The sequence below is a fragment of the Pogoniulus pusillus genome, chromosome 9, assembly GCF_015220805.1.
Source record: "Pogoniulus pusillus isolate bPogPus1 chromosome 9, bPogPus1.pri, whole genome shotgun sequence".
Taxonomy (NCBI): domain Eukaryota; kingdom Metazoa; phylum Chordata; class Aves; order Piciformes; family Lybiidae; genus Pogoniulus; species Pogoniulus pusillus.
In genome coordinates this window covers 6,662,422-6,675,747 of record NC_087272.1, presented here as the reverse complement: position 1 = coordinate 6,675,747, position 13,326 = coordinate 6,662,422, and the positions used below count along the sequence as shown (strand labels likewise).

Sequence of the window (13,326 nt, the reverse complement as noted above, 5' to 3'; positions counted from 1 at the left end):
AGCCACTTCCATTGTATTCGCTTTTAAATAATTACTCAGTGTTAGCTCCTCGCTGTATTTCACTCCAAGTTCCTCAGAATCTGCATAGCAGTAGAGGAACAAGATGGGATTTCTATTCCAGGTCACATTATGGAAGGACCATAAGCAAATGCTAGCAGCCAAGTCTGCTGCAAACATTTGTGCAATCTCTCGGAAGGTAACAGCACAGTCCTGATGTAAGCAAGAGCAAAACGCTAGTCTCCAGGATGAACTTGGTGTGAGTGGCAGAAAAGCAGCATGGACCCTCTGGCTATTGTTTCTACATCTCCTGGTGCACCTGTAACTGAAAGCTTCCTATGAGGACTTACAGACTTGCATGGAATAAAAAGCAGGGGCATGAAGCTGAGGATCCCCATCATGATGCAAGCACAGCACTTCACAGTCAGGATTTTAAGGAAAAGAAAGGCAAACAGACTCACAACAAGCTCAACATATCCTCAGTGGCCAGACTACTTTCTGACAAGTACTGGATCAAGCAGCTGTGTGGTATCACAGTATCATTAGGATTTGAAGAGACCTCACAGATCATCAAGTCCAACCCTTTACCACAGAGCTCAAGGCTAGACCATGGCACCAAGTGCCACGTCCAGTCTTGCCTTGAACAGCCCCAGGGACGGCGACTCCACCACCGTGACTGTTCTGCAAATGCAACAAAAACATCTGAGTGGCAGCTGTATCTCTCCCAGACAGCACAGACAAAGCCAGTATTTATTTGATCTGCAGTGCCACATCCACGATTGGCACTCACAGGGTACTACACCATTCTGCCACCTGAAAACTGCCTTTCAACCCAGTAAGTACAGGCTAACTTACTTGTCTCCATTATCATCCTGGACAACAGTGAGGTGGCGCTGAACAGCCAACAGTGTCTTCACATCTCCAGTTACAGCATAATCAAAGAGAGCATTGCAGTGGCGCTTGGCAAGCTGCATGGCCTTCTCCAGGAACAGACCACCTGAAAGACAAAATTTTACCTTCATCACTTCAGTTGTCTTCCTTGCAACAGCACCTTCTTTAGACAGGCATTTGTGCTCCTAAAGAAATACCTACCAAGCGTTACTCCTGAGAAGTAAGGATATAGGCAGTGAGTATCGTGGAAGGAAAAGCAGGTGCCTGCTGAGCATTCAGACCACAGGAACCCAGAGAACAGTCAATTCCTGGAAGATGTCTTTGAGTAGCACCAAAATAACTGCACTGCTGTGCACTTGTGTGTAACGAGACTATAGGAGCAGGACCTTGGATGGATGTTAGGAGGAAGTTCGTCACAGAAAGAGTGATTAGCCATTGGAACAGGCTGCCCGTGGAGGTGGTGGAGGTGTTTAAACATCTCCATCCCTGGAGGTGTTTAAAAGGAGACAGGATGAGGCACTTAGTGCCATGGTTTAGTTGATCAGAAGGCGTAAGGTGATAGGTTGGGCTTGATCTCAAAGTTCTTTTCCAACCTGTTTAATTCTGTGATTCTGTGTGGTAGTTTGGAGTTAAGGCTCTAATAATTCTGAATTATAAACAAGAAATAAGAGCTTTCTGGAAGGCTGGGTATAAAAGAAAAATATCAGACAAGTCTATATCCTTTGCTGGACTGGTACAGACTGTTCTTTGCACTGCTGCTTTCTGTCTCCTCCTCTTCTTTCCCCCATCTGGCTGATCTTGCATGGCTACACTAACCTCGGCTGAGTAGGTAACATTGGGCCTGGTTTTCTCTTTGGCAGGAGAAGGTGGTGGCTGTTAACCCCTTCTGGGTTTGTCCAGGGGGAGACCTCTCTGTTATTTCTACACTGTAACTCATTGTAAAAATATGTAAATACATTTTGTACATATGTATTATATGCTTTTAGATTTGGGCTTGCTCTAAATATATAGCTTCATCTTACTTCCAAACCTGAGCTAGCCTGGAGATTTTATTCTGGGGGACAATTTTAACCCCATCACAATTTTTTTAGATACAAACAAAAACTGTCTAAGGACTCTTGTCCATAGAGCACTTTAGAGTACTGTCCATGCAGTTCTGAGAAGTCTGGACTTAAACTAAGGCACAAGAAGCCTAAGTGACCTTGCACAAAAACTCATGAAGAGGCTACAGAATACATGCAGGGCTTGGTGTCCTCTCTGCAACTCAAAATGTGCAGGCTTCCTGCTTTACAGCAGCACAGAGTCTGTCACCTGTTGCAAACACTCCAGTCATAGAATCAACCAGGTTGGAAGAGACCTCCAAGATAATCCAGCCCAACCTAGCACCCAGCCCTATCCAGTCAGCCAGACCATGGCACTAAGTGCCTCATCCAGGCTTTGCTTGAACACCTCCAGGGACAGTGACTCCACCACCTCCCTGGGCAGCCCATTCCAATGCCAATCACTCTCTCTGCCAACAACTTCCTCCTAACATCCAGCCTAGACTTCCCCTGGCACAACTTGAGACTGTGTCCCCTTGTTCTGTTGCTGGTTGCCTGGCAGAAGAGACCAACCCCCACCTGGCTACAACCTCCCTTCAGGTAGTTGTAGACAGCAATGAGGTCCCCCCTGAGCCTCTTCTTCTCTAGGCTAAACAACCCCCAGCTCCCTCAGCCTCTCCTCATAGGGTTTGTGTTCCAGGCCTCTCACCAGCTTTGTTGCCCTTCTCTGGACATGTTCCAGCACCTCAACATCTCTCTTGAATTGAGAAGCCAAGACTGGACACAGGACTCAAGGTGTAGCCTGACCAATGCTGAGCACAGGGGCAGAATAACCTCCCTTGTCCTACTGGCCACACTCTTCCTGAGCCAGCCCAGGATGCCATTGGCTCTCTTGGCCCCCTGGGCACACTGCTGCCTCATCTTCAGCTACTATCCACCAGTACCCCTAGATCCCTTTCTTCCTGGCTGCTCTCCAGCCACTCTGTCCCCAGCCTATAGTGCTGCTTGGGGTTGTTGTGGCCAAAGTGCAGAACCCTGCACTTGGTCTTGTTAAGTCTGATCCCATTGGCCTCTGCCCTCTGTGTTTATAATGCTCAGGATTTGTAGCACCCTGATTTTAGATTTATAAAATGTACAATCATTGAGATTTCAAAACCCAGAACTTGTTGTGGTGGGAAGGTAAAAGGAAGAAAGGGGAGAAAAGAAATTCACTTGTGGAAATGAAAAAAAAAATATGTCACTCTGGTGGCTCTATCAGTATCTTTGTGGTTCTGTATCAGGAAGCAACTAGTAAAAATGAAACACATGAAGTTTCAAAACCATCATAGACCAGCCTGCATTTCAAATAGTTCCATGTTTGTATGAAACCATGTAAGGTTAGAAACTGGAAAAAGCAAACAAGTGAAACAAAGTAATTTAAAGCACACACAGGGAGAGAACAGAATAGAATCACCCAGGTTGGAACAGACCTCCAAGCTCATCCAGTCCAACCTAGCACTCAGCCCTAGCCAGTCAACTAGACCATGGCACTAAGTGCCTCATCCAGGGACAGTGACTCCACCACCTCTCTGGGCAGCCCATTCCAATGCCAATCACTCTCTCTGGCAAGAACATCCAGGGTTTCCAGGCAGGAAGACTGGGTCAGAAGTGTATCCCTGACATCCCATGGTGGCCTCTGTAAGCCTAAGATGTGCTCAGCTATCCATGAAGGTTCTAATTGTAGCCAATTCATCACTGTGGTTTCTGGGTTTGTATTGCTGTTTATTTCTTAACACTAAGTAACAACAGTAAATGGATGTTATGTCCAGGATACATATCCAGGCTACAGGGAGTTAAACAACTCACTCTTTTCTTATCACAGACATTTCTGAAGAGCAGAATACCCGAAGGCTGAATGTCCCTGGTTTCACAGACAGCATCTTTTAGTCTAATAGCCAAGTGTTCTAACCTGCAGTCACTATTTCATGGAGCCTTTTCTTCTGCATTGTACTCTTCATATAATCTGGATCTTGAAATAGCCTCTTTTTGTCTCATTATAATAGATAACTAAAAAGAACAGTCAACTTCCTGCCTACAACATTCATTCTCAGAAATCAGGTTGAGTTTTTGGTGTTTGGGACTTTTTATAACTCAGAATTCAGTCCCCTCCTTGGCAACCACAAGATGGACATGATTTCTTCACACACCAGCAAAAGATTTTAGTCTCTGCACCAGTCATGGGATTTATCCCAACAAGAGCTGCAAGCAGCAAGTTCCTCAGCTTTACTCAGGAGCACCATCTGTTTCTCATCTGTTTTACAACTATAATGCATCCATTTGGTTTCCCAAGTAAATATCAAGAGTCTCACAGGGCTGATACAGGAAAATGTGCCCTCTCCCTGACTGAGGGACCAACAAAAGTAGTCACACTGCACTTGGCAGAAGCCAAGAACAGGAATTCCTTCCTGCTCAATTCCTGCCATTATCAAGTCTTTCTAGTTCTCCTGTGGGGGGTTCTTAAATTTTCCAAGAAGTAGGATTACTCAAATGCCTTTTAGAAGTGACCATCAGCTTTTAAAGCAACAACCCAGGAAACAAGACATCTTACTGACTGGGAAAGGATCATTTACAGCCTTCCTGTATCTTACAATTCTGCTGCTAAACTATTTCTGACTCCCCTTTTGTTTGAGGTGTAAACCTTGGCTACCCAGAGTTATTTTACTGTGTGTTTGCCACATGGGAACAGACATGTTTACATTCTAAATGCAAACCTTTGATGCTACTTGGCATGCAATTTAACAGTTAAAATGTGGATAAGAACTACTGCAACATCCATTTACTCCTCCATCAAAGCCTGTCAAATACCAAAAGCCAAGTCAACTGCTGAATTGCCTTCCAGGTACTTTCACTGCCCAGCAAGCTAAGCTATCTCATCTTCTATGATAAGCAGATGCTCAGCTACCCAGGGCCAGTGTGAAAGTGGAAGATTATCTACAGTGCTATGCACTTGGAAGGTTACCTTAGATCTGGTGGAAGGGAATCCCTCCTGTTTCCTCCGGGAGGCATTATCATATTGTGAAAACAGCAAGCAGAAGTTTATAGTTTCAAGGCCCATACTGCAGTTTGATCCACCATGAATACACTTAATTGTTCACTTACCCTGCCACCTGCAATCTGCTTCATTTGCTTCAGTTTTACAGGAAGCAGCATCAGCATCTTCTTTTTCCTCATGATCACCAGAGGTTCTGCACTCCCTCCTCTCCATAGTTTCCACTTTCACATCATGTTTCTCGTCACATTTGTCACTTTCTTTATTTGAGCTCTTCCCATCTCGTTCAACGGTGCTATTTGATAGCCCTTCAAGCAAAAGTTAGTATGATTAGTGTCCAATACTGGTGCTTTTTTATGTAAGAGATAAAGTTCAACTAGCCAAAACCTAACCCTAAATATCTCAAAGCAAAAATTTACTTTGACATAGGCATTATCAATAAGCACTCACAAACCACAGTAGACGCCAATCCACATGGAGAGACACGGCAATGTGACTCGCTCTAATGTGATGTTTCTGACAGCCTCTGCTTCAAACAGAAACTTACAACAGCAGATATACCTCTCTTTCTGCATGACAAGAGCACAAGTCTGAACTATTCCCAGGAAATTCAGCAACATTCTTCAGATTATTTTTGGTTTTCTGACAGCAAACGTATGCCTGAGCCTTTGGAGGTAACTACAGGGTATTGGACAAGTAGATTTGCAATTAATTCCCTATTCTTACAAGCCAAGAATGCCCTTTATTATTAATAATATTTTCCATTGACTTTTAAGTTATTTTTCAGAGCCACAGTGTGGTTAATACCAAATTATGGCAAAAAAAGATTTCTTTTCCTCTGGTCTAGTTCTTGGGTCACCTACAATCAGCATGTTCAAGCAAGCAAGAGGGCTGCTGCTTGAAACATACACCATATAGAGCAGCACACGGTAGGGTGTTAACAGTAAAAAGGAACATGCACACAGCTCTTAAGGTAGACTTGGAGAGAACAACTGAGAGAAGCAAGGGCAATATAATCTGCTGCACAAATCTCTGTTGCAGAAAAGATTTTAGGGGAAAAAACATAGCCCTCCCCAGCACACATAAGCTCATCTGTACAAGAAAAACCTTCAAACTCAATTCAGCTGTAGCAAGAACATCATTTTTACTGTTACCATGTTTCATTCCAGCATTGGACTTTGTTGTGCCAGGGTGGAAATGCATCCCTCCAAAAGCTGAGTACCCATATGAAGGATAACTGAACCCTATAAAGAAGAAAGGATTAAGTTTTAAACAAAATATAGCCTAAAGGAATGAAAACCCCACTTGGAAGAAGAGCAAACCGAAAGAACTGCAATTCTGTTTTCCACAACCTTCTGCTTTATTCCATCCCATTAAAATAACTTTTCCATGGTGAAGGTGAGCTCTTCCCACAGCCCTTTTATAAATCCAAAGACATTCTGGCTGGCTGGCTGCAGGATTTTAATGCTCTGCTATGAGAATTGAAGCAATGCTCTTACGATCCTGCATCCTATATATGCTCTGCCCTCAACCGTGGGGCACAGGAGAAAATTTACTGCACAGTGTTTCACATTTTTAATAGTTCTTTGCACTCAAAGGATTTGTCAAAATCCACTCCTGGTCCCAGAAATAATTAAGAATTTGTTTAATTTTAAGTACCCAAGATGGTACTTAGCTGGGCTGTCCCATGAACTTCAGTGCCTTCGAGGTCTTAAGCAGCAATAAAGCTAAAGTATGACAGACTTCTGATTCAGACTCTCCTAAGCAGAAAGGTGTTATCTGTAACTTACAGAGGGGGGAAAAAAGTCACCAGGAGTCCTGTATCTAAGTAGGAGGCAAAGGAAGTGATGAAATATAGAAAGCAAGGAGAGCCTTGTTAGACTAACCCTGTTACAAAGGCAGGGAAGTCAGACTATCTGCCTACAAGATGAACTCCTCATCACAATTTAAAAAACAAAATAAGTATCAGTTCTGCTCTCAGAGTCAAAGCCCTTACCCTCTTCACCCAGAACTGCTGCCTTACCAGATCCAGCACTACCTCCCCCTCCGTACATGCCACCGCCTCCTGAGCCACTGCCTCCTCCATAGCCATCAGAGAAGTTGGGCATGAGCTTCTGTCGTTTCCTTTGCACTTCTTCTTTATCTGGGTTAGAAGGAATAGGTGGGATAGAGAGTCACTTCCTGGTGGTCGCACACAGAACAGGATGTGCATGCAGAAAGCAATGAAGTTTACTAGTTTCTCAAGGAAAATTCAGAGCGCTGCAGAAGAGCCTCAGAGAACAGAACAGCTTTGTATGTAATGGAGCAGTGAGGATTCCTTTGAGAAACAAGCTGGTGCCAAGTTACCAGACAGACCAACAGCACCCTATGTGCCTGCACGGCCTCTTCAGTTATCCAAGCTACCTGGTGCCCAGACTGGGAAGGAAGTGTGCAGAGATGTTTCAGGGGGATCAGTTTCCTCCACAACCATCTCATGTACTAGATGCCAGTGGTCCCAAAATTCTTCTGTGTCTAAAACAAGTCATAAACCAGCACAAGTGCCCTGAACTATAAATCTGTTCAAGACAAGTGGTCTCTGGGGAATATAAGCACAGGCTCCTCTACTAAGCAAACCTACCTCAGAAACTGACCCTTATCCACCAATCAGCAAATCACTACGCACCTTGATTTCTAACAGTGCAGAGTATCTGCAGTGTTGGATGAAAACAACATTTGCTTGAAATGATTAGCAAAGCCCCCAGAACAGAGATAGCTTATTTTCAGGCAGAATGTAACACTGCAAAACTGTGCTGAGCAGCAGTAGAAAAGACAAAAGAATTCCTAGCTCCCCAAGAAAGCTAAACACAAAGATGTGAAAGAAGTATCCCAATGACTGGGGAAAGTGAAAATGTCATGAAAAGAGCTACAAAAAATTAAGGATACAAACATTACAGGGGTTAAAATCCAATAGAACCTCTGAGGAAAGAAAATAGCCTCTTTTCATTAAACAACCTAATAGTTTGCAACAATCATATGACTAAAAAGAACTTCAATGGACAAGCACATCAGGTGGTTCATCTAATGAGCCTGCTGAAGACTTGCAACAGTGCACCGGGAAGTGCAAGTGCACTATTTCCAGCACACATGATCTGTCTGTATGCATACAAGCACCAGGCACGCTCACACTGACAAGAGAAAACTCTAGAGAGCAATTTAGTCAGAGAACCAAACGAAACATCCATATATATGTGTCTAAGTTTGGATGGACACTTGCAAGAAGGGCAAAAAAGTCCCTAAGTGGTAGTTTCATGATTAGGTGGTATTTGGGGGCAAAAACCGCACATAAGGTTGAATTAATCATACTCTGTTAAGAGGGCACATTAAAGAGGTTTGATTCAGATCTGGCAATCTTACTCTGCAGTTGTAAGCTTCCCAGAAAACTTCTACCAGATATTCCCCAAACCACCACCAATACAAAGTTGCCATGAACTCAAGCTTTCTGCTATTTTATCCTAATAGGTATAAATTAGATTCACTTGAACATCTCCCCGCTCTACTCAGCTGTCCTTAGCCCACTACTGCTGATGCACACGTTTTAGAGTTCAAAAGGATGTTGATTTCAGCAGGGCTCTAAGTTAAGCATTGAAAAAGGGTAAGATCATGACTGAACAGCATAACCTGCAGGCAGGTAACTGTTAAGCAGGAAGATTACTGGTTAGTACAATGAAACATCAATGCTGACTCAAGCCTCAAGGGATTTCCATACCATTAACACTACTGGTATTTAAAACAGTGATTGCTGCTGCCGCCATTCACATCCAGTGCATTTAAAGGGCACAGACCTGCTAGTTACACTTCATTAAGAACTTAGGGAGTGGGTCTCGATGCCAGCTATTTTACTTCTGCTAAGAGAGTGAAACAGCACTTGCCCTGCTCTCAGAAGAAGTATGAATTTTCCAGTGCAAGCAACTGGAAAATTCAAAACCATCAGGGCAGATATGAGGCATGACAGTAAAAGGAGAGAACTGCAAATTGTATACGTTTTCCACCAGACACCAACCAGTCTTTGGTTTAAGGTTTCATCTGAAAGCAGTGACAGTAATGCATCCAGAGAAACTATTTTGCTCAGAGGAAGAGTGCGCCATCTGCTGTATGGACAGGTACGTGTGCATCTAGGAAACTCGAAGGGAGTAAGCCCCAGGACTCCTGGATGTCCTGCCTATCAAGCAGTTTACAGAGCTAACACTTCACCCGTTCGCTGTGCACAAAACAAGGAGGCAAGCATCCTGTTTTCTAAAAACAACAACTAGGGAGAAAAAACACAACAATCCCTCACCCAGCAAGTTATTCAAAGCATTCCTAGGGACCCTGCAGTTCCTGTTTCCAACACAGAACACACACGTGGTGAATTACCTTTGATTTCTGGATAGTAGAGAAAAGGCTTTGGTTCGCTGGTTTCTAGATCGGATTTCCGACGCAGCTGTACAAACACAGATGCTGGCTTTGTGATGTTGACATCTCGATACTTGGGTGTTTTGAACACGATGGCAAACTGAGAAGGAAAGAGCAACAGGCACATCTACATGAAGCACGGATTTTGACAACTTCGATTTTACTTCTGTGTTACTTCATAGGAGATGGTTCACAGCTCGGGGTGGGGGACAACAAAAATTCTCAGCTAAAGGCTTCCACTTCAGTTTTTAATTCCGCTTTTGAAATTGAATCCTAAAGCCTTTGGGGAGAGACAGAACTGCCACACGAAGTATCACCACACTAGTACTGCAGTGTTTGCCTTTCATCACTTACCATCTGCTCTGTGGCCTTCCCAGGATGCTCACAGGAGCTCCAAGAGCTTTGCACATATCCTACTCCAATTTACTCTTTTAGTTTCCTCACTCTGTGTTCCTAACCTGTCTAGTTACCAACTGTACCTCTTTAAAGAACAGTTAAGATTGCATTACCATTGGGAAGTAACCAATCAAAGAAGGAAGCAGCACAGGATACAGATGCTTTCACCTAATTTACTAATTATACTAGTCTACAGAGCTAAAAAAATCATGAGCAACCGACAAATGTGCTGTTACTTACCTGCCTGTGTACATCTGTAGGAGAAAAGTCTCCAAAGCCTTCCCACATACCTCCATTCTCATCCTCTTCATAGAAACGTATTTGTATATCATCTGCAAAGAGTGATTGAAATGCTTTGGGACTCTGCACATTTTTTTAACCTCTGGCATGTCTGTGTATTTGTTTAACCTTTGGCTAGTATTTCAGAGAGAAATCAATACAGTTATGTTTGGGCTGGATGATAGTGTATGAGGAATACATGAACTCTCTTTATGCATTTTATGAAGTCATGAATAACCTATATTTTACATCAGTTTTAGATCAGCTTAATTCTAACACTTCACTGAAGTTGCCCTCTATTTGCTGAGCAGTGAAACGAGAACTAGGTTCAACACCTCTTCCTATTCTAGCGTTATAAAACATTCCAGAGGAGCTTTATTTGGAACAAACACGTAGGGAGGGGAGAACTTGAAGCGTGAAACGTAGAAACCACCCTCTCTCTTCCAACAGTTTCAGTTCAAAAAACTGTAGCAAAACCTGAAGTGCCACAGTCTGAGTTCCCCTTGCTGCTGGCAGAGTGCCACTTTGGAGCTGCAGCTCAAGGGTATGAGTGAGCAGCATGGTCAGCAATTATGCCTCACCCCCAACACAGGCCACAAACATGAGATCTGGCTTCTGTTCCTCTAAACAAACTCTTTTATTCTGTTTGTATTTATTTGCTTATATTATAGGAGAAGCTGGGAAATTATGACAGTAGCATATTCCCTCCCCAGCACTCCTGGTGAGAGAAAACTAGGATAGGCTTTTGGAGCAAAGGGACTGCTTCCCCTGATTCACCACCTGCTAGTCTCAAGACTGTGAACCACCACTTCCAGACCTGCTGTCCTGTACGCTCAATTTCTTTCAGGCAGGAGGTTTCTGAGAGCAATGAGGTCAGGGGAAATCCCGGTTTGGCTGAGGGGAAACCCCACCTCAGGGCTTCCACTGAGTCAGACATTGATTTGTTTTGCGCACAAGAGTTAAGTTTCGTCTCAGCCCTTCTGATAGCAGAGGGTACACCTACACTACTGATGGAAAACAGGCTCTTCAAAGCCCCTCAAAGACCTCTCTCTTTCCTAAGCAAGGAATGGAAGTGGTAAAGCACAGCCTCTATTAGCAGAAAACATCGGTGTCATTTTAACATGTCCAGAGACTGATTCCAAACAGGTGAGAATGGGAGCACCAGCTCCACCAAGCAACCTACACCAGAGAGAACCAGCTATTACCTACAGCTGAAAAATACACAAGATTTGCCTTACATTTCTGCCTTTTCAGTTCATCTCAAATTCTACAACCAGCCACATTAACTGTTATCTTCCTGTCCAAACCCAAAGCATCCAAAATCCACACTGATAGACTGAGTTGTGAGCAAAGACTACCACAATGAGCCTGCAGAACTATCTGTTTACACCATTAGCACACACATAAAAATGAAGTTAGCAGCAGCAGTGCTAACACATTCAGAATCATAGAACCAGCCAGGTCAGAAGAGACCTCCAAGATCATCCAGCCCAACCTATCATCCAGCCCTAGCCCATCAACTACACCAAGGCACTAAGTCACTCATCCAGTCTTTTCCTGAGCACCTCCAGGGACGGCAACTCCACAACCTCCCTGGGCAGCCCATTCCAATGCCATCACTCTCTCTGTGAAGAACTTCCTCCTAACAGTTCACCTCTATGGTTAATAGAGAATGCTCATTAATCATAAACAATAATAAATCAGAAACTTCAGAGTAATTCAGAACAGGTGTTAATTCATGGAGCCAAACGTCACCTAGCACCCACAAAAAGCCCAACACAGGCAGAGGCAAAAGTTGGGGAAGAATAAAGATGATCACATGGCCTCTCTGTATAGGCAACAGAAGCTGAATTTACTTTGCCACAGGCTGTTTTGATTCAGTAACTTTCTGGCCTGCTGGTTTGATTTCCCAAATGCCTTAGTGCTTACAAATCCTGCTGTGCAGGAGAACGCTAAGGCAGCACAGCAGGCTTCATGTGTAGTCCAGATGAACAGCCTGGTGTACCTTGCAGGGCTCTTACCTTTCTGAACCTTGTCGCAGAGAAGGTAAATCTCTTCCCCTCCCGTTACGCACCCTGCGGTTCTGTCCATTCTTACGATTTTTAAGTTGGAGGCGTTGGGTGCTTCTATTGAAAGATTACAAAAAGCCACTTTCAGAACAATTTTAGATTGAAAAAAAAATACCCAACTGTAACACAGCCTGTAATCTAATTTCTCTCATTAACGTATTCCAATTAGCCTCAAACCAGCACAATTAGAAAGACAAGCCTCAATGCAATCTACCTGAATTTGTCTGTGTTAAACATTAATAAATCAACAGTTTTCATAGCAAAGGCATAATCATGTTTCTCCCCGAGCTTGGACTGCACTGTGAACCATAGAATCAGGCCCTGGCCGTTCCAGCACTATCATAGAATCATAGAATCAACCAGGTTGGAAGAGACCTCCAAGATCATCCAGTCCAACCTAGCACCCAGCCCTATCCAATCAACTAGACCATGGCACTGCATTAGTTAAGTAGCACAGCAGTCAACTGCTATTGGCACTCTGCATCAGTACTAACTTTATGACAAGGGCACATCACAATAGAACTTGTTCTCCTCTCCCCCGCTTTCTTGACAGTGTGACGCTTCCTGTCTCTCACAACTTGAATGCAGTATGCAGTGCACTGCTATACACTGCAGCTTACTTGGAAGCACTGTCAGCCCTTGGCCAATATATTGGACTGTGATGAAAAAGTCCACCTCTACAGATCTTAGGAGAGGCGTGAATCAGTACCTATTCGTCCTCAAGACAGAACTGCAACAGCAGCTGTGATGGACAGCTACACTACCACAAGTTCTGTCTGCTCAGCAGAAGAGGCTTGGAAGGTGCCAATAAAGAATAGTAGAAAAAAATCCCAAAGACCAAGAAAAATATTTTGGAATTAACAAACAGGAATTCACTGTGGGATCTCAGAAACTGTGCAGCAGTTTAAACTATCAGAAGCATGTATACAAAATTTCTTCTCTGTGTTTTTGCTTGGAGTTAAAATTTTCATAGGCTAGGAAGAAGACAAGGTAACTTCAACTGGTATTATATGTATGGCTTGGTACATGCTCTGCTTCTGTTGATGCTTTGTCTTCCTTTATAAACACTCTTAATTGTTACACAGGGGCGAGGTAGAATAATGGAGTCTGTAATTGTTTCTAATAAAAATCAAGAGTCCTTAGACACTGCTTGGTAAAGCACCTCAGCCTCCAGATTAAAGCATTTAATTATCTT

General features: G+C 43.5%; 1 protein-coding gene across 2 annotated transcripts in view; it reads right to left on the bottom strand.

Annotated features, from left to right (window-relative positions):
• Positions 1–13,326, bottom strand: part of NFKB1 (nuclear factor kappa B subunit 1) — a 66,205-nt gene that overhangs the window by 12,427 nt on the left and 40,452 nt on the right. For both annotated transcript variants that reach the window (XM_064148409.1, XM_064148410.1), the window contains exons 9-15: positions 12,084–12,188; positions 10,024–10,115; positions 9,349–9,487; positions 6,980–7,099; positions 6,111–6,200; positions 5,067–5,264; positions 853–994 (exon numbers count right to left, since the gene is read on the bottom strand). In XM_064148409.1, the coding sequence (XP_064004479.1) occupies positions 853–994; positions 5,067–5,264; positions 6,111–6,200; positions 6,980–7,099; positions 9,349–9,487; positions 10,024–10,115; positions 12,084–12,188 (886 nt within the window). The remainder of the gene's footprint in view (positions 1–852; positions 995–5,066; positions 5,265–6,110; positions 6,201–6,979; positions 7,100–9,348; positions 9,488–10,023; positions 10,116–12,083; positions 12,189–13,326) is intronic.